Here is a 22,989-nt window from a genome sequence, read left to right as displayed (position 1 = left end):
TCTCAATGGATTAATTAATTAATTAATTAATTGTTAATTTCGTGATGTTCAGCTTCTCTAAATACAGTGATTTATGTAATAAAAATTCTGCAATATTTGTAATTAATTGTCTAGGAAGGCGCATTGGGGTCTACCTGTCAAGCCTTCCTGATATATATCTATGTAAAAAATAAAAATAAAAATAAAATAATAAGTGTGAAACGATGTGATTAAAAATTAGTGGAATAATCTAATAAGGGATTTGCTAATGACTATGTAAAAAGACCATACATACGTCAACCGTTGCGGTTATGACTGTCGCGTCGACATCAATTTAAATTAAGATAATAAGTACAATATAATTAAACCACAGCGTAGCCCACTGTTTGAGCATTTACCTATGTAATTCCGAGTTGAGAGGTTGTAGGTTCAAATTTGATCAAAATGATCACTATCGCAAGTTTAAAATTTTATGAAATCCAGATCTGCCGTCTCCTATTAGTTTGTCGATTTTATGTGACTTTATATTTAATTTATTGTCGAGACGGTTCCTTAAAAAATTCACATCACAAAGATCAATTCCCACTTAAATCTAAATCTTTCAATAACTCAATTTATTTTTTCATCCGATTTATTACGAACATCGTTAGTAATTACTAACTTATTTCAAATAATAATCGAATCTTCTCATCTCCAAACCCCAGACTGAAGGTGGGGATGGATACCAAATGCGATCTAGACTAGATTTTCCCTTGAAATCGAATCGAAATTGTGTTCAAATATCGATAATCAAAACATACATATATAGTACAAATATTTATATTCATCTTTGCCACGGTGGATGGCACCCCCCCCCCCTTAACGTGATTTTTTAAAATATGAGATGAAATAATTCAAATTGTTTGTTGATACAAATGTATTTACACGGTATAATAATTCTAAAAAAAAATTAACAAGGCTCACCAATTATATTTTTCACCAAAATATATTCTAACCGAGGATATTTTGTTTTTTATTTCAATCGATCATGCCTTTACATATCACTCCAAAACGACAAGTGTACTAATACTGATACAATACGGTCAATACAATCACTACAAGCATTTATACAATGCGAATTCATACAAACATCATCGTAACCAACGTAACATCTATGGAAAAATTTTTACTATACAAATCGGCGAACCACAACACCCCGACTAACTTGAGATTTGCAAGAGAGATTGGATGCCAATTTTAAAGGAACCGTTTCAATGAAAATCAGAAAAATTTGGCAAACTCTGACAGGAAATGATCGAGCTGGAGTCACAGACCAAGTTCTGGCCAGCAGTTACTAGTGGGAATCGAACCGTGACCACTCTGCTCGAAAGCATAATATGCTAATCACTAGTCCACGCTGCTGGTTATATATTTCCAATATATTTTTTTCAATAATGGCGTTACGTGATAAATTATCCCACTTGAGCACAAATGACTTTTTATGGTCTGCAACGATATATATAAGTCCAAATAGACTTTTCACATTTCTGCGTCGTAAAATAATGGAGAGGAAAATAATATTTTATATTGTAACGTGGGAACAGGAGAGAGAGAGAGAGTCCACTGTCAAAGTGGATTCGTGGGTGAACAATAGAGACCCCATATTAGGCTATAGGGACTCAGTAAGTGCCTGAAAAAAGGATACGCTGGAGTTCTCACAGACCTGGGTGGGTGCGTGCGTAAACAATATAGTACTCCCCAGGGTAGACTTAGACAATAGATACATTAATGGATCGGGGAAACTGAGCTGTACAATTTGTCCTTTATAATGAGGTATACACGATAGATCAGATTATTCTGTCGTGAGCGCTGGTTTCCAGTGGCGTAGCTAGAAAATTTTGGGCCCAGGCGAAATAAAATAAATAAGTTTATGTACATCTTTTACATAATAAATATTCATATACATAATAGAAAAAAAAATTAGAAATAAGCTCACCAATTTTTTTTTGCTTTCATATTCACTAATAAAATTTTTAACTTCTAATTTTGCCGCTTTTTTATGTTCAATGGCCAACAATGCGAGATTATTTAGCCTTGATTGTCCGATATAGTTTCTTTTGTAGTTTTTAATCATTTTTAATTTACTGAAAGATCTTTCAACACTCGCCACTGTTATTGGTAAAGTAAAAAATAACATAAACATGACATAAACTTCCGAAAATTCACTTTATAAACAACTGTATTTTGTGAAAATTGTTTTATGGTCATCTTTTCAGTGAAATCGTTTATCAATAATGAAATTACTTCAATGAACTGGTCATCAAATTGATCTGAGAAAACTTCTGGATATTTTTTCATTAATTTTAAACAATTTTCTAAAATATTTTCTTCTGATGAATTCATAATATTGCGAGATTCAAGAAAACTGAAATAGTTTTTCACTAACTGCGTTCCTTGAAATCGACTTTTAAATTGAACGGTTACCTTGTCAATAATGTTATTTTTTTATTTTATTTTATTTATAGAAAAATCAACAGACAACGGGATGTACATAGATATGTATAAAAAAACAAATAGTAAATATATAATATATGTAACATCCGAGTCCAATTACAGATTTTTACAAAAATTATAAAAAAAAATGAAGCAGATAAATATAAGGAAAACAAATGAAAAAGAAAAGAATAAAGGCTATAACATGACAATACATTTACATTTATAAAATACATTTACTCTGAATAGTTGTTCACTGTTGAATCTGTAATCGGATGCTAACTCATCAAAATGACGTTTAATGATATTATGACGTTTATTTTCAAAATCATCATTTAGCCCACTTCCTGACCATTTTTTTCGCTTTTTATTTTATTTCTTCGTATGAATTTCGTAATTTACTGAAATAAAAAACCCCCAGCATCCCTGATGCCTGCGGCACCCCGGGGCCTTCGCCCTTAGCGCCCCCGACGCCTCCGGCGCCCCCGGCATCTCCGACGCCCCGGGGCCTTCGCCCCCAGCGCTCCAGACGTCTCCAGCGCCTCTGACGCCCCAGGGCCTTCGCCCCCAGCCCCGAAAAATGAAAAAAAATAAAAAAAACTGAAAAAAAAGAAAAAATGAAAAATATGAAGAAAAAAAATTGCTTCCCCATACTGGTTGATGGTTGATCGTCCGTCACATACAAATATATATTTACAAATATATTTATAGACAGTCGGTTTTTATATATATGTAGTATTTGACATTTTAGCATATTTGTTGCAGAACAGTACAATTCAAACGAGTCCAACGAGTGAGTGCGATGGCCGCGGATGGACCTGTTACGGGCGCACCGCGCGGCGCCAATTTTCAAATAGACACGAGGGGGGCGGAAAGGGGCGAGGTCGCAATCGCAATCGCAATCGTACTCGCACTCGCGCTCGCGCCAGCAATCCCCACTCGACATATTCGGAAAGCAGTCAGTGTGCCGCGCGCCACTGTCGTCAGCGGTCGTGGCGTGTCGCTCTCGAGTCGAGTCTAGTCGAGTGGCTCCAGTGTCTAGTCGCCTTCGTCGCGATCCGCAGCTCGTGGATCCAACATGGACCCGGCCGCAGGTGCGTTGCATACCATTGCATTGCATAGCATACCATACAAAATGCAGAATTTGCACGCCAAGGAGAACTCCGGTTCCAAACCGACAACTTACTGCAACCGGATGCGTCCACTGCGCCAGCGCTTCTCAACTCGACTCCACTCCACTCCACTACTTATCCCACCAAACTTATTTCGCGATCTTCCTCGCGTCAACTTGATAGCCCCGAGTCGCTAAATCTAACGCGTAATTCGATCCTGAATCTAAATCTATGGTTTTCTATTCCAGTTGAGAGTATCAGTGCTAAAAACGGAAGCAATATACAACTGTATCCTAACATTAACTTTACTTCCAAGTTTTAATACTAACGCTCAGGTTAGTTGTCGTGAAGAAACAATACAGTCGTTGGCCATGCCAAAACTTACATCTTAAAGTTCTAAAATAAGAAAGTCAAGTCATCATCTTTTGTACCCTCGATGGTGCTCCTGTTCACCACTAATTGATAAAATTGTGTTATAATTTACTATCAATTCGCCAACGGTCTATCAGAACCAACCCACGTGAGTAGATTTTTAACAACAGCAGCTTCCAAGAGATAAAACTCGATAACAGCAACGATATGTGTATTGTATTAAAACATCGAATTTCGGTTAATTTGGCAATTGGAAGAAAAATTCACGTGACCAATGGAAATGCTGCATTTTACGTTTTGGGTATTTTCAGGATGTTCGACCAATAAAAATCCAAATTACTGCCAAGTTGACTAAAATGAGGCAGGGCAAACATTTTACACATAGCCCAAATTATACTATCGGTATTTATTATTTTTGAAATTGTACGCCAGTCTAATAATAACATAAATAAATCTTGATTAAAAAAGTGATCGTTTTAAAAAATTTAAAAGCGAAATGAAAAAGCGCCGTCTGAAAATCTTCCCAATTGGTTTTTTTCTAAAAAAATATTGATATTCTGCTGTAAAATGGTGTTACTAGTCGAAAGTTTATTTTTTACAGCGCCTAATGGTATTTTTAGCACTAAAATGGCTCATCTCTGATCCGGTGGTTTCACCTCGCTATACATCCGTTTTTGTTTTAAAATGTTCCAGACATGAGCTTCGTTGGCTATATCTCTAACGTACATGTTTTGGGATTTTATAAAAAGGTACTCTTAACTGAAATAGATAATTAAGTGAATTCAGAAATTATTCTCAATCCTTGTTTCATTTTGAATGTTTTGTCGACACTGTATCTAAGGTTCATACTTGATTGGTCTCAATTATCATGTTGTTCTGACAGTTTGCAATAAAACAGGGTGTGTTGAAATCTAATATATTCCCCTTTTAATTTTTCAGAATTTTTGAAAAAAAAAACATTTTAAAACATTTCCTCAAAAGCAACGCGAATATTCTCATGTTCTAAAATGCACTCAAAAAGCTTGTCAACAACACAACTGACCAATCAAAATCAAACCTTCAAAAACAAATCAAAACTCAAAACCACAATTGCAACAAAGAAGTGGACAGTTAAACCAAATTAAAAAATAGACAAAACTATATTAACTAACATCATAATCGAAGAAACCAATTGTACAATCAAGTATCCAAGGATAAAAACAATGAAAACCTCTTAGTATTTACATGGATACGTTTCAAAACCTGTTTTTATGATCTGTCAAGATTCTTATAAGAATCTTATATTTGTATAAGAATTCATATTATGTATGTGCATTTCATATTGCTAATTTCAATGAGTCATCTTTATCTCGTATATTACCGTTCAATTTCCGAGTTTATTGTAAATTGCTTTCACGCAAATAATACACATTCGCTACAATCGCTTAATTGCATTAATGGGAAGCTATTTGCACCTGTGCATCATTCACAACATAAACACAATGGTATTTATTGCATATAGGACCCTAAGTTTGGCAAACTGTGTGCTGTCAATAGAGTAACTGTACTACCTGTTGATCGTCACGTGACTCAGGTGTTGATCAGGATTGAATTGCGTTCGTTTTTTTTATATTATTTATTACTGAACATAATTTTTAAGAAATATATTGTAATAAAATAATTGTCCTACCGATAAAACAGAGTGTTCCAGAAGCGAATGGCGCAGTTCGCAAATTTTATACTACCTTTATATTTGATTTTTGCTTGTTTTTGTAGTATATGTATATATGTAAATATAGGTTATGTTGCTTTGTTGGTATTTTTTGTTTGTTGTAAAGTCACTTTATTAAAATATACTAATATTTCTCTCATCTTTTTAGTGCATCCACTCCATTTTAACGCATGAGCCTGATCCATGGTTTTGTTGAATGTATGTAGTGTACTTTTTATTTTATAGTTTTTGATTTTTTGCATTGCAGTATTTAATTTAAGTAAACAAGTGTTTATGTTTAATTTGACTACTAACCCAGTTGTCAACTTCCGATGATCTAAAGTGGACAGATCGATATTGAATGAACTTTTCGATTGAAAATCAAATCACATATTTGGTACAACCTAGTCTAATCTGTAATCTAAAAATATTACGCGATAGATCATCGGACGTTGAAAAACTGATAATGTACTGTATTTTATCACATATTATCGTCAAAATAGAAGAATAATTAGGGCGATCGTCGGTAAATGGCATAATTGGGATTCACGTCATAGTACGTGCACGTTCGTAATTTCTGTAATTTAATGTTAATTTTAAGATTACAATTCAAAAAGAGGATATGTTCGATCAATTCAAAATCAAAATAAATTCTCCACGCTATTTTATGATGCAAGTTGGAACCGCACTGCTTAGCGGGGATGACTTCTAGGTCATAAATCTATTTTTTTATCAATAGATCCACAAAAAGATACGGCTCTTAATAGATGACTAATGTTTTTTTTTCATTTCTGTACATTTTTAGCTGATTGATGTTTGTTGCCTATAAAAATGTTACTCTGAATGATGCCTATTTAGGCGAAAGTGAATAGACTTGTGTTAAATACTCAAAAATAGGAGATTACAATATTTATAAATCTTGTTTTCTTGTTTTTTCGAAAGTTTTATAATGTATACTTTAACTATAATCAGAGATCGGCGGCGAGAATTCTTCTCAGCACAAAAAATAGTTCACTATTGTCAATTACTATTGTCCTATGAAGCAAGAGAGCAAAAAAGTTTGACAATAGTGAACCATTTTTTGTGCTGAAAAGAATTCTGGCCGCCGATCTCTGACTATAATAGAATATGATACTAAGCAAATGCTTCGCCATGAAAAATATTTGTAGCATCTTGGAATGGTTATTATCACAGATCGGCGGACAAGTTTCTTTTGCCCACAAAAAATGGCTCACTATTGTCCTACAAAGCAAAAGAGCAAAAAAAGGGTTAACAATAGTAAACCATTTTTTGTGGGCAAAATAAACTTGTCCCCCGATCTCTGGTTATTACTATAATTATTCACGATTGCCTTCTGGAGATAACAGGATGCAAAATAGAAAATGCAACGATTTTGTGGGTAGTACGCATATTTGTTGGTGCCAATTTCGAATGGCACAGTCTCGACAATTGGGTCAGATAAAATGAACAAATTCTTACAGTAGGAGTAGACGGTCGATCTGGATTTATTGTCATCTATATAGTCCCAGCTGCTAAAGAACTATTCTTCGAACTTTTACTTGGATTTTAACTCAAAATCTTCCAACCTAATTTTTGTTATTCCAGTATATCTGAAAAAATAATTAAAAAAAGCATTATATCATAATATATGTATATGTATGTATCACTCGTTCTAAATATCTTTTAACGTTTAAGTCTCAGACATATCATTTTTTAAAGGTGTCAGTCAGCGTGGCGCCACATTTGTAAACTAATTACTTGCATGATTATTATGCGTACGTGTATAATAATGATAGTTTTCAGATATACATTATCTCCAATCTAAAATTCGGTGTCGGATTATGTTAAAGAACACGTTTCATTATTTTGACGATGCATCAAACTGCAGTTAAAACGATATTCCGCATTGCTTACTACCTATTTACTTCTAAGATACATCCATCTGTGACGCGATGATTATATTTAGAGTTCAGTTCACGCGTTAAATTTCTACGTTTGAATCGTGCCAAAAAGGCACATTTTCAAAAGCAAAATTTTCGGATCGGCCTTGACCAATAACACAATATGTGTACAAGTAAGCAATTGGCCATCGGTCAAATTTTGCATTTATCAAAATTACAAATCTTTGTCATTTCGGGTTGGTTTTTGTGGTTAATTTTTAAGGTCAAAGATCCGTGATTATTTCGAATCATAACATGAATCCACTCGTAAATTGAACGTACTGCAGTTTTTCGTTTGAATATACATATTATACATACATACATACTTATAGTATCGTTTAGGATTGAACATGTGCTTCAAAACATTCAATCCGTGAATCTTTTCAACACATCAACACTTTCTTAATATATGATTCAGAAAAATTGCGCAGTAGTTTTTTAGTACTCGTTGATCATTCAAGGAAATATCCCAAAAAATACAAAATTCTTTGATTATTTTCTCGCATTACTTAATTTCACATAAATAACATAAGACAAAAAAATTTCATTCTAGAATTGTGAGTTCTTAGCATAACCCTATAAAATAAAAATAAAAAACATATGTACATACATACATGTCTCAAAAACTTTCATAAGTGGGTAAATTTATATAGTTCATCATATTTGTAATCAGTGGGTTCGAATTAGGCAAGATTTTTTAGTCTCGTTGGAAAATTTATCGCCCAACAAATTGCTCGATTGCTGAGAAATTGGCAGAGCAATTGACACATTCAATGATAATGATAAATTGAACAAAAACCTAGTCCGTAGCTAGACACAACGGGTACAAATTTTTTTATAAATATTTATAATGTGAACGACGCAGTATCGTTTTGTTGTTTTGTCAATTTGATCCCAAAATTGCATTTGTATTTATTTATTTAAATTGGCACACATAAATAATCTTAATTTAATAATAATTTGGCAAAATAATCTTTATTTTAAAGACACCAATCCTAGCAGTCAGTTTGGTAAATCGCTCGTAGCATTGTCAGCTACGACAGTTACCGTAACATTCAATTTACCGAGCGACTTAAATTCACTCGATTTCCTAGTCTGTGTTGTCCTTTGGCCGACTAATTCACTATTGTTAATCGCTATTTCCCTTTTTACTTTATCTATGTACGTAGTAACAATAGTTTTGTGATTATGCGAAAGTTCTAACTCGAGGTTTGTACTGATTCGAACTCAGAATCGATCACTGATCACGTTTTCATGATGTATAAAAAATGTGTGTCTGTTTATTATGGGGTTTTGTTGAACACCGTCCTATCGAACTGAAACTTGGTTTCGGTTACTGAAATGCATAATTTAATATATAATTTGCTAATTTCCATATATTTTAATGTATATAGCAATTTACATTCAAAAAAATATATTTAATGTTTATTTTTTATAATAAATTCACTACCAAATTTTATTTTTGTTACTGACAACCCATTTGACATTCGATTTGCCGAGCGGACCCCGATTGGGTCGTGCGAGCTATTTTAGAGAAGGGCACTCTTTTCATTTGTAGGGCGAAATGTTTTAGAGATGGTCATTTGCATAGTATGTCGTGATAAATACCTAATTTCTCTGGAAATAGGGCTATTTCGCCGGGCCGATAAATGGCATCTATTTTTTATTGTCTAATTTTCACATCCGAATTTTTTTAATGTAAAATTGTATCATAAAAAATTTAAGGTTATAAAGATTATTGTTTCTATTACATGTAAAAAATTTTAGTTCGATTCAGTTAGCGGTTTGGGAGATAATTGAATTCAAAAACTTAAAAAAAAGAGGACGCCTATAAGGGGAGGTACCATTTCCGGTCAACTTAAAAATTTGATCGATAAAATTTTCAGTAACCGATACTAAGATCGATAAAAAAAATCGATAAAAATTTCAGTAACCGATACTAAGTTTCAGTTCGATAGGACTAACGGTGTTCAAAAAATCCCCAAATTACACAGACACACACACACACACACACACACACACACACACATTTTTTTCTAGATCATGAAAACGTGATCAGTAATCGATTCTGAGTTCGAATGTCAAAATTTCGAGTTCGAATTTTCGCATGATCACAAAACTTCACAAAAGATCACAAAAAAAGTAAAAATAGGTTGATTTAAATATAAATAATTACTTTTATACGTAAAAAAATGCTTTGTATACGAACTTGTCCTTCCTCGTGAAATATCCATAGAAAGTCTCGTTATTTCAAGTGCCAAAGAGCGAATCTTACAAGATTCTAATTGATGCGATAAATTATTACGTGATGCTGAAACATATGTGTATGAACTTTATTTATAAATTCAGGAATAATCTTCATCCCGAATCCATTCAGAACAATATTGGCAACCCTACTTCTTTTTCGTTTGTGTTATCGACTCGTAGCGCCAACTAGCGGTCTGCTGTGCAAACTTTCAAAACTTTTCCTTTCTTCGGACGTCGTACTATTTTCTTTCTCATTGCATTATTATTGCATTCTCGAACCTCACAATGGTGTATTCTCCACTCGTTTATATACCTGTTACGCATTGCGTTCTTTAAAGAATTACAACGTGTTATTATTGCAACGATCTTAATGATGAAATTATGCCCACGGAAGTGAAGCTGCTGCAAGACGACCATGAAATCTCTTCGCATTCAAGCTATAATCAAGTGACAAATAATAAAAACGACAGCATCTGACATCGATTGTATCTAATGGGAAATTATATATTTTCGAATACGTGTAAAATAACAAAAAATGTGACATAAAATTATAAAATTATTAATATTGAACATCCATTTAGCAAAAATTCAACCTTAACCTTGAAGTACATACAATACGAGTTTGTATGTATGTAAACAAGAAAATTTAATTTACATAACTCGAACTTACATATAACCCACACTCAATGCATGCACATATGTATGTATAAGCTTTGCTTTGTTAAGCAATAATTGTTATTATATCACAATTTATAAATTAATTACAAAAAAATGAAGGAAATTTCAAATATATATTGATCTAATAGGAAATTTATACATAAGTCTGACTTGTCATCTGATTTAACCCTTAACATGTTGTATTTTACATTTCATTTAATGCTTCAAAGTTTCGCTTCTGGTTCGACAAGGTCCAAAACATCATATACTTTTCACCACCATATCAAATCATCCACTATTCATTCTGTCTATATTTGAATCAATGGAAACAATCCAACCTATGTATGATACAAATTAGAAGTTTTAAAATCTCCTGATCAAAAGTTGATAAGGGCGCAGACACACAGTGGCACGTGTTTTTTTTGTTTTTGTTTTTTTTTTAGATAGTTTTGCAAAAACGCTAGCACACCTAATCTATGCCAGGCCAAAACTCACCCCCTGGAGTGATTTCGTTTATATATTTTCGTTGTATTGACATAGATTTGACAGTGATCGATAGTGATGATTTCCATAATTGAAGTAATGTAGGAGAAACTTGTCGAAATAATAAGATCCTACGAATCAACAATGACTCAAGATACGCCTACTTATACCTGGAGTACACCTTGGCATACCGTGCCGTACGATTATGTATAAAGTCGAATCTTAATAAGCTCCATACACCACTCCACCACATACATTTAATTGAATTTGACAGACAAACTGGGCTATACGAGAACTCCCTAAACAAATTCTAAAAAATGCTAAATGATTATTTAGCATTTTTATAAAGCCTCCTTATCAAAATTTGATAAGACGCAGACACACAGAGTGGTGTATTGTCTAGTTTAAAAGGAGTAGATAATGGTAATTCCCATATTTTAAGAAATGTAGGAGAAACTTTTCGAAATAATAAGATCGTACGAATTAACAATGACATAAGACACGCCCATTCACGCCTAGGTACTTCACACAGAATCGTACCGTGCCGTACGATTCTGTGTGAAGTTGAATCTTAAAGGCGAAAACACTTCCCAGTTCATTGTTAATTCGTACGATCCTATTATTTCGACAAGTTTCTCCTACATTCCTTCAAATATGAGATTCACCGTTAGTGATCATTGTCGACTGTGACAATACAAGGATAAAATATCACCGAAAACACTCCAGAAGTGATTTTTGGGATTGCGTGCCTCGGGTATGGCTAGGCGTGCTTGCGTTTTTTTTTTGCATGTTCTACAAAAACACGCGCCGCGTGCCTCTGTGTGTTTTCGCCCTAATAAGTTTTCGGAAACATCCTCCATCAGCACATATATTTAATTGGATTAGACTGACAAATTGGGCTATTGCGAGAACTCCCTAAAAAAATGCTAAATCGTCCATTCAGTCTAGGTAAAAAATAATAACAAATGTCTAGCATCGATATCCTCTCAACAGATTATGCTAAACAGGATAGAACCGAAAATAAATTTCTCTACTGATTTAAGGACTAATAGAAAACACTCTTGTCTTTTATCGATTATATGTTTAATGTGATTATTTTTCACCATCTCCAATATATCCACATTAGATTTAATTGAACGCTCGCACAAACTGATAATCGGAATTTGGCACCAGACCACTGAAGAATTTCTAAAATAACTTTATATGTGGAGCGTAAATTCAACAAAGAACGTTTGTTGCATTTAAATAAGACAGCGGTGTTTAGTTACCGATCAAACACTACTCGGTATAAACATAATAGTAACCAACATAACCTGTTCTTTGACGAATCGAAACTTTTGAAACTCACACTAGACCTAAAATTGTCGCTACGAGTATAAACCCAATATGGTAATCATTCGATAATAACGCTCTACCATTGCTCGTTTTTTTTTTTTATAATATAGGTATAATAGTGGAACACATTTGTAAATCGTTCGCTAGTTGTATAGGTAATATAATACTTGTTGAGTTGCGTGACTCATCCTCAACATTCTAAATCGAGACCATTTTATAAGCCACGTCTCGTCTGCTCATCATCGTCTGTTCTGTGTAGTTTTTCAGCATCGTCATGCCCACAACTGACCGTTTCTAGATTTCCAAATTTGCATTGTAATTAATTAAAAAAAACGTATAGCAAATCTGAAACGCTCCCTACAGTATAGGTCTGTAAAAACATCCAGTGAAGTATTACTACATCCACATCAATGCAATTATAATCTCGGTATATCGAAAATGTGCTATTTATAAGCCAACAGTGAACTACAATGTTTACAAACAATAGTAACAGTTAAGAAAAGTGTTTTTTTTTCTTTACTATACAATCTTCAGTGCCACCTCTAACCACTATTTTGAATGCATGTCCGGTTTGTAATATAAAAATTCATTCAAAATTTTCCTCACATACTTGGTGAAAAAGCAATGTTTAAGCAGAAATGTTAAAACATTGAGGAAAACTATGTGCGCATATGTAAATAATAAATGATAATGCTTACTAGACTGAATATATTTTTTCCATTCCTAGAACCGTAGTATTCTTAGAGGATAGATCAAACTGGCGAAAATAAAAGTAAAAAACATTATCACGTAAATGGATTCGCAGAATCTGCGTTTTGGTAATGATTCAACTTATGTATATTTATAATAAAGTATCTTTGAGCTCTGACATTGATCTCAAAAACCTTAGTTTTATCTTTTTCGTTAATGAAATGCATAAGTTACTTCCATACAAGGCACATTAGCTTGCGAGTGTTGTAATTTAAATTTATTATGACATAATAATATGCACATACAAATACGTCAGTGCAACTAAACATAGTGAGAATGATTCGATCTCATGCAGTCGTAAATGTGAATCGTATAGTAAATCGAAATCGGTCCATCAGCCAGCCAATCGCATGATAATAGGGATTGCAATTTACCATCAAATTTCATGTATCGGTAAACGGTGTAGAATTTCTACCATTACAGGTTTACCGGCAAATGAAATTAACGTGGATTAGATAACTAGATAGAACCGTCAATAATTAAAAATAAATCTCAGGTGAATAATATCATATGAATATATAAAGTCCATTCGTAATAATCAATAACCAACAACGGACAATTAAGAAACAACCGTCTGATCGCATGTATTACGACTTGGTTGGTCTGTGTTGCCACTCTTAAGCACGCATCAGTTTAGCCACTCCTACAGATGTGATGCTACGAGAATAATTTCAAGAAGGTTCACTAATCGCTAATAATTATTCCAAATAGTTACTATTACTATGTTACCACTGTACAAAACTTTAAGACCTATAACAAAAGAGAAATATGATGAGTTTACTGCCTCGCATACTGCTCCCGCTCAAAATTTTAATCATATTTTAATCAAATTCCAGTCTACCCAATCCACAATACCCCATTTACATATATTTTTAATGCAATATTATTAGGGGTTTCAATATCAATGGCCTGACGTTCCACCCCCCCCCCCCCCCCGCTTCTCCGTGTCTCCTCGACACGATCGCACGTCACATCCCTATAGTGATGCTTAAAATGCGCCCATTGGTCAGAATGACCCCTTCCTCTAATTGGTCAAAGTCCATGTGAACCACTTCGCTCTGATTAGATGTGTATCTTGTTCGCGTGTATTTATTTTATTAAATATATCTCTAGGTACATATGTATACCCCTGGTATTCTAAAATTTATTTTTTTTAAATCCACACACTTAGGCCCGGTCTCCCTCACGGGACCGAAATTGAAACGCCCGAAAACGCAAATATCGGAAGGCAAAGTCGAAAAATCAAAAAAAAACGGTGCATGGTAAACGGTACTATGTATATATAATATATATGAGTGGCATGCGATGAAATTATCTCTCTTTTTGTCATACAGCCTTGTTTAATGTGCGCGCGCAGAATACGGGAGGAAAAGCCTGTTCCTCTTGTTCCTGTTGTATCCTGCTCGCGCAAATTAAGTGAGGATGTACGACGGGGGGAGAGACCCTTTTTTTAGACCCATCTTTCGACTTAAGATCTTTCGATTTTCGATCTTTGCCTTCCGATATTTGCGTTTTCGGGCGTTTCACTTTCGGTCCCGTGAGGTAGACCCACTTACGCCATATACATACATACCCAAATACACACGTCGCCTCCTTTTTTATATATGTATTATATTATTATGCTGTCCAACCTTTGAACTTTAGCATTACATTACATACTTGCAATACACTGCACGTACCGTGTAATCTCAATGGGGCCGTCGACACCAACAATATTACTTACAATATTTTCCGTATACAGTTCCTAAATAGCAACCACAGGTGGCTATATGTGAACTGGAAACGGAAAATATTGAAAGTAATATTGGCGGTGTCGACGGCCCCGATCATGTCGATTTATTCAACTGATTGAATCATATCGAATGCATTTTTTTGTTCTTATCCACAACACGATGTGTGCATATACATTCGACTAGATGAGCTCGTAGGAAGTGGACAATGGCGCACGTCAGTGGCCTCTCGTTTTTCTCGGAAGTGAGGAGCCTTGACGAAATCGCGAAATAAAACAAGACCGGGCCGAGCCAGTGGGCTGAGCGCCAAAAAACCGCAGACCCGTTATCATCGCTTACTTTCATTCGTATTTTTGATCATTGCCCGTCACCTACTACTACTACTCACGCTCAATACAGAACTGGTTTACTGCTGAAAACCACCTGAAAGTTACTATAAACCTCGCCTCAAACCATGGTCAGTGTCATAACACATATTTACATAATTATAGCATTGTATTGCACGGAGTCGAACATGTCCTCTCACTACGTCGTCTATTACCGTGAATTGCACTGGCAAATATCAACGATTTTTAATACAACGCAATTGATATTTTCAATACATATGTATATGCAGTATAAAAATAATAACAAATAACATTTACATTTAAACCTATAGACGTTGATGTGGGATAAAATATTATACAATGTTTAATTTAGGTTCACATGCAAAAGTAAAAGTTTTGCAAATTAATTAATCATATAATTGAATATTTTCAGAAGGCGATTTGTCAATTTGTGACATAAATCATGAGGACGAAGGTCGACAATCGAATATCAATATCAGTGATGTCAGTAAGTGTACCCTTGCTCGCATTGTATATCCTTTACATCGATATAGTTTAATGTATGTATTTATTCATAATGCACGTATTATGTATTTTGTTATTTTCATTTTATGCAAATCCCTCGTTTTCATTTTGTATTATATGTCGTTGTTCTTTTGATGATTTCAGTTGAAGTTATACAGACAGATCCAACTTTTGACGCTACCGTACAACACATCGGCTCCGAGATGTATAACGGAGGTGGACCGGTCCCGGGACCATCACATGTCCCTCAGCCTCAACATGTTGCGTCGCAACACCGACAGAGAAACAGTCCCCATGTGAGAATAGTAGAACAGCCCGCCCCAAAATCACTTCGGTAAAATTTTCAATACCATTGATCGTTGTTTTTATTTTTATTTTTCTTTATTTATGTTATGATTTCATTTTTAGATTTCGATATGAATGTGAAGGTAGATCGGCTGGGTCTATTCCTGGAGCTCACAGTACACCTGAGAATAAAACATATCCTACCATTGAAATAGTCGGTTACAAAGGGAGAGCCGTCGTTGTTGTCTCTTGTGTAACTAAAGATGAACCATACAAGTATAATTACCAAATATTACTAAATTTATATACAGAAAATAGAGTTTCCAACTATTCGCATTCACTGACTGTTCAAATATTATTGATATATTAAAACCCTGATTTAGCAGAGGGGGTGTCCGATAAAGCTGGAAGTATGTACATCTTAAAACTGCTTCAAATGTGTAATCACGCACAGAACTTTGTTTACAAGTGATGAAATAAGTTATGCGCACACAATAGACTTTTTATGAAATGAGTCAGCCTAAGAGCTGGGCCACGCCAGGCGACTTGCGAGTGACTTTTTCAACTGACTCAAGTCCATTGACCAGTGAGATCGATCGCAGGCGTTCGTTTTGGTCTCAAAGATTTTATTGCTAAAATTTTTATTAAAAGTCTTAACATTTCTTCAAAATATTATAAAGATAAAAAAAATACTACGTAGCTATGTATACAAATAATGAACAGTTCAAAAAATCGAGTATGTTTACGTTATCATGGACACTCTATTTATGAGTAAAAATAGTATTTTGCTAAATGTAACTAATTTGTTTTTTGTCATTTCAGACCCCATCCCCATAATTTAGTCGGTAAAGATGGCTGCAAAAAAGGTGTATGCACAGTAGAAATCAATTCTGAAAGTATGACTGTCTCATTTAGTAACCTCGGAATACAATGTGTAAAAAAAAAAGATATAGAAGATGCATTAAAAGTGCGTGAGGAAATTCGAGTAGATCCTTTTAAGAGTAAGTAATCTATTATGTGTGGTTTAAATTGAAATTTTAATTGTATATTAACACTCGAAATATATTCTGCTGTAGCTGGATTTCAACATCGCTCACAACCTACTAGTATAGATCTGAATGCAGTTCGGTTATGTTTCCAAGTGTTTTTGGAAGGTCGCGATAAAGGAAAATTTACACATCCTCTGTCACCTATTGTATCCGATATTATTTTCGACAAAAAAGCGATGAGCGAACTCGTCATATGTAAAATGAGTCATTGTTCAGCGTCCGTTGCAGGGGGACAAGAAATCATATTATTATGCGAAAAGGTATATACTAATCTTATCCTATTTCAAATTCCAATTGTTCATATAATTGACAATTTATTATATCATAACCTTGGAGCACATATTATTTGCATAGTGAGATTAATATTTTAATTCCAATGCTAATGTATTGAAACATTACAGGTGGCCAAAGAAGACATAAGTGTTAGATTTTACGAAGAAATTAATGGTGATCTTAAATGGGAAGGTCTCGGTGAGTTCCAGCACGCAAATGTACACAAACAAGTTGCGATCGCATTCCGAACCCCTCGGTACCGCACTTTAAATGTTGAACAATCAGTAAAGGTATATAAGAGTATAAAATAATATTATATATAAAATAATATTATATATAAAATAATAGTATGGTTTGCTTATTAATAATTCAATCGTTTTAGGTATACATTCAATTAAGAAGACCCTCAGACGGAGCTATTAGTGATCCTTTGCCATTTGAGCTTCTACCATTGGATTCAGGTAGGACAGGTCTCCTGTCTCGTCGGCGAAAAACAGATTATAGTCTCATCAACCAGATTTTAGCGTCAAATATCAGTCAAAAAATAAAGCATTTGCCGCAGAACACGTCATCTACTCCGTCTCCCATTATTATCGACGGCAATAATAACAGCGACGAACAAACACCTTCTACGACATCTACCTTGACTTCTGTAATAGAACGTCCCATTTCAAACATGAACGGAAATATTACAGTAGATCTTACGACTCCCACCGAAGAAGTTAACAAAATAAACAACTCTAACATGTTCTTACAAAACGAAATAAAGACAGGAAATAACGATAAAAATTTAAATGAACTTTTGGATCAGGTGGCCGAACTAGATCAAATCTATTCCGACAATCAAACGAGAATAAGCAACATGACAACGACTGTTACTAATAACGTACCAAACATCAGTATGGACATTGACGACTTTGACGACAGAAACACATACACTAGTCTTCAATTAGCATTTAGAAATCCTATCTCGATAATAGAACCTGAAATGTCCTACGAAGACATAATCACTCACAAAGGTCCCATAATAGACGTCATGCCACTTAAACGCGATACTGAAGAAAAACTTCCTCCACTACCTCCAAAACGTATCAAAAAAGCCCCTTCTGTTGAAGTCTTACGCCCCAGAGCTCAAACACTTTCATCAGATCAAGATGTATCAAATCATCAATCCCCCGCGATAGAAGTATCTCGCACACAACCGTTGAAACAAAATTCTAAAGCCTCCGTGACGCGTTCGGTCGATCGTTTACCCACGAACTTACCTGCGATACCACCTAAAAAGCGCTCGTTCTTATCACGAATCTTCAACAGGAAGAGTAAAGAAAAGAGTCCACCACGGGATGGTAAACCTCTTAAGACTGTCGGTCGCAGCGCTAGTAGTATATCTGGCCAGCGTCCAAATAGATTCAAACAGGATGTGACGCACACATCTCTCAAGGGATCGTCGGGTAATCTCTCATTAGGGACGTCGTTGCGATATACTGACAGTATAACTCATATATCATTGCACGGTGATGATCACCACAATTCGTCGCCATCCCTCAATAACAATCATCTCGCTCCTTTACCCCCAACCGACGGAGATACAATCCTCGTTGCCGAAAATGTTCTGGCAATCGATGCATCAGCTCTTAAAAAGATCCAAGACAACTTAGACCTAACGGAAGCAGAGCACTATGCCCTTTATATGGCTTTGGCGCCGCATGCCACCGTTTCAGAGTTCGATGAACTCAGTTGTTATTATTCTCCTGTCGAAGGTGGCAAATTTCAACAAATCACCACTCAGTCCAATCAGGAGTCTAAAATTTGATCAAATTTTATTGCATTTCGCATCGAGTGTTACAGTAATCGCCATGTTATAACTTAAAACCCCAACAATTCTCATTCTCGTTGTTCGTATGTTCTCTAAAACATTAATGAATGTTCTATTGAAATTAGTTAATTTTTTAAAACATTACCAAATTTATAGTGAATTACCCCAAATTAAAAAAAAAAGAGAATAGAATTGTATGAGTTTTGAGTTGCGGGGTGTCGGCAATACCTAAATTATAAAAGTATTTTTAGAGAAAAGTCACTGTTACGTTTATTTATTGTTTTGATAATTATTATTTTATAGACCCTGTAGAGTTGAAGCGAAAGAGGCAGAGATCTAACGGAGATGCAAACTCTCTTCTAAGACATTTACATCCGCCGGCGCAAGACATTGCCTGTAAGTTGATATATCGAAAACAGTCACTTTTCTTATATCATATGATATTATCAATGGCAATTATTAAATTCATATTGTTTCCTATCGTTCCACTACCATCATGCACTTTCTTAACACTTTAACAGGGTTGGTTGTCCATTTATTTATTATTACAATATAATGTGCATATATTATAAGGTATGAAGTTCGACACATCTATATTTACTATTACATTATACATAAGCATATCATATTATTATACTGTCTACTTTGTAAATGAATTCATGAAACATCTTTTATACATCTACACATGCTTAACACAACTGGTGAATGCTCTTTGGTAAAGGTTGGCACTATAACACTATGTAACATTTCAATTGATTGCATAGTGCCGTCCTTGTATGTATTATATATTTTAAGTGTGAATTTTTTTTATTGAAATGTATTTAGTGCAATATTCTCCATGGTGCTGGTATTGTTTTCTTTTTATATATTTCTATCAATTTTATACATTGTATATCAAATATTCTAGTCACATAAGGCCTAGTCAATATTTAGAATATGTATATAATACAAATTGTTTGATTGTACTTGAAAGTTTATCACAGTGTCATTTTTGAGATAGGATTTATTAAGAACATTGATTTTAGATCATATTTGCTTGATTGAAAAATAAATATATAATGGGAAGTGTATAGGTTTCTTTATTTTTCTAAATCAGTTACAGGGATAATGAGCTAATTAATACATATATCAAGGTACGGAATAATATTTCAATTGCATGATTGTGGTGTGTCGTTTTGTGCATATGTTTTGTTTTTGTGCTTTATTTTTATCTTATGCTTAGAAGTTGCTTTATACTGAGACTGTCATGACTAGTCTGCGGATACTCATTAGGGCAAAATTCCTTTGCTATTCTTTAACTTTGTTGAAAAACCTTTTTTTTGCTTGTTATTTGGGATTGCCCTAATGTGTATCCTATGTATAGTCATGAACAGAGATCGGCTACAAATGGGTTCTCTGTTGTCAATTGCTTAGAAAGGATAAGCTTTTTTGTTCTCTTACTTTGAACACTAATGGTTTTTCTAATAAATTGAACATTTCTAATGGGCACTGACATGAAACCGATATCTGGTCATGACATAATTAGAGAGCTACCAAGTTGAGGATAATTTAACTGGATCGATACGCTCGATTTATCATATAACCATTTTTTAGTCTAACCTGCCTGGCTGTCATCATAAAAACCTCAATTTCACCCAATATATTTGCTTTTGTACAATATAATTTGTTGGTTTTTTTTTTTAGTTGCTTTAGTGACGTGGCAATATTGATTTAGTAATGTAGCTTAACATCTTTGGTTGGGAAAAAAATTTTAATAGACTAATAAACACCATCACCATCATCTACAATTAATTTTCCATGATAAATCTTTTTTTTACATATGATTGCTTGTGAATGAAGTTTTTTATTATCAAATCTTAACTAATTATTTGACATAAAAATTAAGTCGAATTTACTTTGATATTTTTTTTACAAAAAAGCATGTTTTTTCAACAACATTAAACATTCGTTTATAGAATGGCATGATTTTTTACTAACCTCTTATTATTATTATTAATATTATTTTATGTAGCCCAGAACTTCAAAATATTTTTAAAATGATAATTAAGAGCAATCGAAAAATTTATTCCTTTAAAAAATAATACTTAAAAAACCAAAATTTCAAGTCAAAATATAATACTTTTATCAATATTTATATCGAGTAGCAAATCAGAATAATAACTCGTCCTGATGCCGTCATCCATTTTCTAAATATGATCAATTTATTTTTCCAGATGCGGATCAATTGGCTCACTTGCCAGTATACAACCCCAACATATTTTCACCAGAATCAAATATAAAAATTGAACCAATAGGTACGGTAATATCATGATATAATAACAGTTTTATGATGACAATATATTTTAAATTAGTATATTGTTAAACTGTAAATGTGACTGTATTTTATTAAATCATCAGGACCCATTCACACTGCAACGTAGCGTGGCCATTTGCAGCACCTACTTGATGTAAAAAATTACAGTGGAGCCATTTTGAATTTACATAAAAATAGGACGAAGCCGCCACGTTACATTGCACAGTGAATTGGCCGTAAAATATATATTTTTATTTATTATTTATCCATGCACAACTTCATTTGAGCCATTGTGTATTTTAGAACAAACGCCTTCTCCCTACGGAGGAAATTATGGTCAATTAATGTACAGGACAATGCAGGCTACTCCGTCGCCGCAGCCCTACCCCACACCGTCACCACCACACGATTTTGTACCAGGAGTGTGCATAAATTTAGAGAACTCCCTCCTACCGCAAAATCAATTGCCCCTAGTGCAAATCCCACAAGACCATGCCACATTTAGTAATTTATTCACAGAATTTATAGAGACCCAACAGCCCAGTGACATATCTGGGCTTTCGTTGTTACTAGAAGGTACTGAATCGGCAGGTAGATTGGACAGTAACCAAATGAACATTGAACAAGAAAGTATGATGGACAGTTTATCTAGGTTAACAACACGTGCATACGATGCTCTTAATGGTGCTTGCGATATGACAAACAATCAATAAGATAAAAATAGTTCGTGAGTTGATTTTATCATAAGTGTACCTGTATCTAAAAAGTGAAATGTGTTGACTTATGAAGTTTTAATACAAACGCTGACGTAAATACATACATAGATGTATTAGTGTGCCTAAAAATACGTGCAATTGAAAATTAGTTTTAAGTAGTTAATAAAGAAACAATAATTATTACTTTTAACACTTGTTGAAATCTCTACTGATGTTTAAGTTATTTATTTTTTAATTGTGTTGTGTATGAAAATTTTTATATGTTGAAATAATGTATTTTATAAATTACGTCTTAAAAAAAGTAATCATATTCCCGTCTCCGAAACAATTCATATTGTCCATTGAAATTTCATAAATACTACATGCAGAATTTTTTCGCATCAATTTTCAATTTACGATCTTTAATGATTTCAATAATCATTTGACATGTTTTATATATTTTATTTATTAAACGACCAAACATTTTTTTACGTTTCATTTGACCTTGCCAGTTGCTAGGACTGGCAAAAAACAGTTCAAAACTAATACAATACTGGAAAATTCAATTATTGACTTTCGTAAAAATTTTACAGATACACCCGGTGTCATAAGATTTTGGCGAAAGGTTCATCTACTCAAAAGTTTTAACTTATAAGGATACTAGTCTACCAAATAACGTCCTTACTTTCTAAATTGCAGAGTACACCCAATTTTTAGTTGTAAAAAAGACGTGCATACATACGCACCCCCTTAAAATTTTCAATAAATTTTGAAGTGTTTCGAAATTAAATCAACATATCAGAAAAATTCTCCAATTAACTTTTGTTTCGATTTATTTGATATGTCTTTGAGTGTTATTTAATATACATATTATTATTTATTCTGTATACAAAGTGGTCTTAATAGGAAAGATTCATATTTGTAGAATTATGATACTAGTAACATGGAATTTTTACAAAT

General features: G+C 33.9%; 2 protein-coding genes across 11 annotated transcripts; both read left to right on the top strand.

Moving 5' to 3' along the window:
- The first annotated feature begins 3,216 nt into the window (after positions 1–3,216).
- LOC143911856 (embryonic polarity protein dorsal-like) lies at positions 3,217–19,213 on the top strand. 10 transcript variants are annotated; one of them, XM_077430923.1, is made up of 9 exons: positions 3,220–3,545; positions 5,795–5,844; positions 15,527–15,601; positions 15,763–15,952; positions 16,027–16,179; positions 16,726–16,904; positions 16,980–17,212; positions 17,354–17,515; positions 17,608–19,207. In XM_077430923.1, the coding sequence occupies exons 4-9, from the start codon at positions 15,822–15,824 to the stop codon at positions 19,036–19,038; spliced, it is 2,289 nt and encodes a 762-aa protein (XP_077287049.1). In that variant the 5' UTR covers positions 3,220–3,545; positions 5,795–5,844; positions 15,527–15,601; positions 15,763–15,821; the 3' UTR covers positions 19,039–19,207. The 10 variants fall into 10 exon arrangements, with proteins under 10 accessions (XP_077287047.1, XP_077287049.1, XP_077287053.1 ...); XM_077430926.1 differs by having other exon boundaries at positions 3,413–3,545; positions 15,527–15,653; positions 17,608–19,213; XM_077430921.1 differs by lacking the exon at positions 5,795–5,844 and having other exon boundaries at positions 3,217–3,545.
- LOC143912371 (uncharacterized) lies at positions 19,145–22,845 on the top strand. Its single transcript, XM_077431652.1, has 4 exons — positions 19,145–19,165; positions 19,293–19,437; positions 21,255–21,335; positions 21,638–22,845. The coding sequence occupies exons 1-4, from the start codon at positions 19,145–19,147 to the stop codon at positions 22,045–22,047; spliced, it is 657 nt and encodes a 218-aa protein (XP_077287778.1). The 3' UTR covers positions 22,048–22,845.
- The last annotated feature ends 144 nt before the right edge of the window (positions 22,846–22,989 follow it).

This window comes from Arctopsyche grandis, chromosome 5 (genome assembly GCF_051622035.1).
Source record: "Arctopsyche grandis isolate Sample6627 chromosome 5, ASM5162203v2, whole genome shotgun sequence".
NCBI classification, from domain to species: Eukaryota; Metazoa; Arthropoda; class Insecta; order Trichoptera; family Hydropsychidae; genus Arctopsyche; species Arctopsyche grandis.
This window is presented reverse-complemented; position numbering and strand designations above follow the sequence as displayed.

Bases quoted from the DNA above. Each gene is read 5' to 3' on its own strand.
- LOC143911856 (XM_077430921.1), top strand. The intron at 15,953-16,026 runs GTAAAATTTTCA...TTTCATTTTTAG, and splicing joins CCCGCCCCAAAATCACTTCG to ATTTCGATATGAATGTGAAG. The intron at 17,213-17,353 runs GTATATACTAAT...GAAACATTACAG, and splicing joins TCATATTATTATGCGAAAAG to GTGGCCAAAGAAGACATAAG.
- LOC143912371 (XM_077431652.1), top strand. From the start codon at position 19,145: ATGAATGTTCTATTGAAATTA. The intron at 19,438-21,254 runs GTAAGTTGATAT...TTATTTTTCCAG, and splicing joins GCCGGCGCAAGACATTGCCT to ATGCGGATCAATTGGCTCAC. The intron at 21,336-21,637 runs GTACGGTAATAT...TGTGTATTTTAG, and splicing joins TATAAAAATTGAACCAATAG to AACAAACGCCTTCTCCCTAC.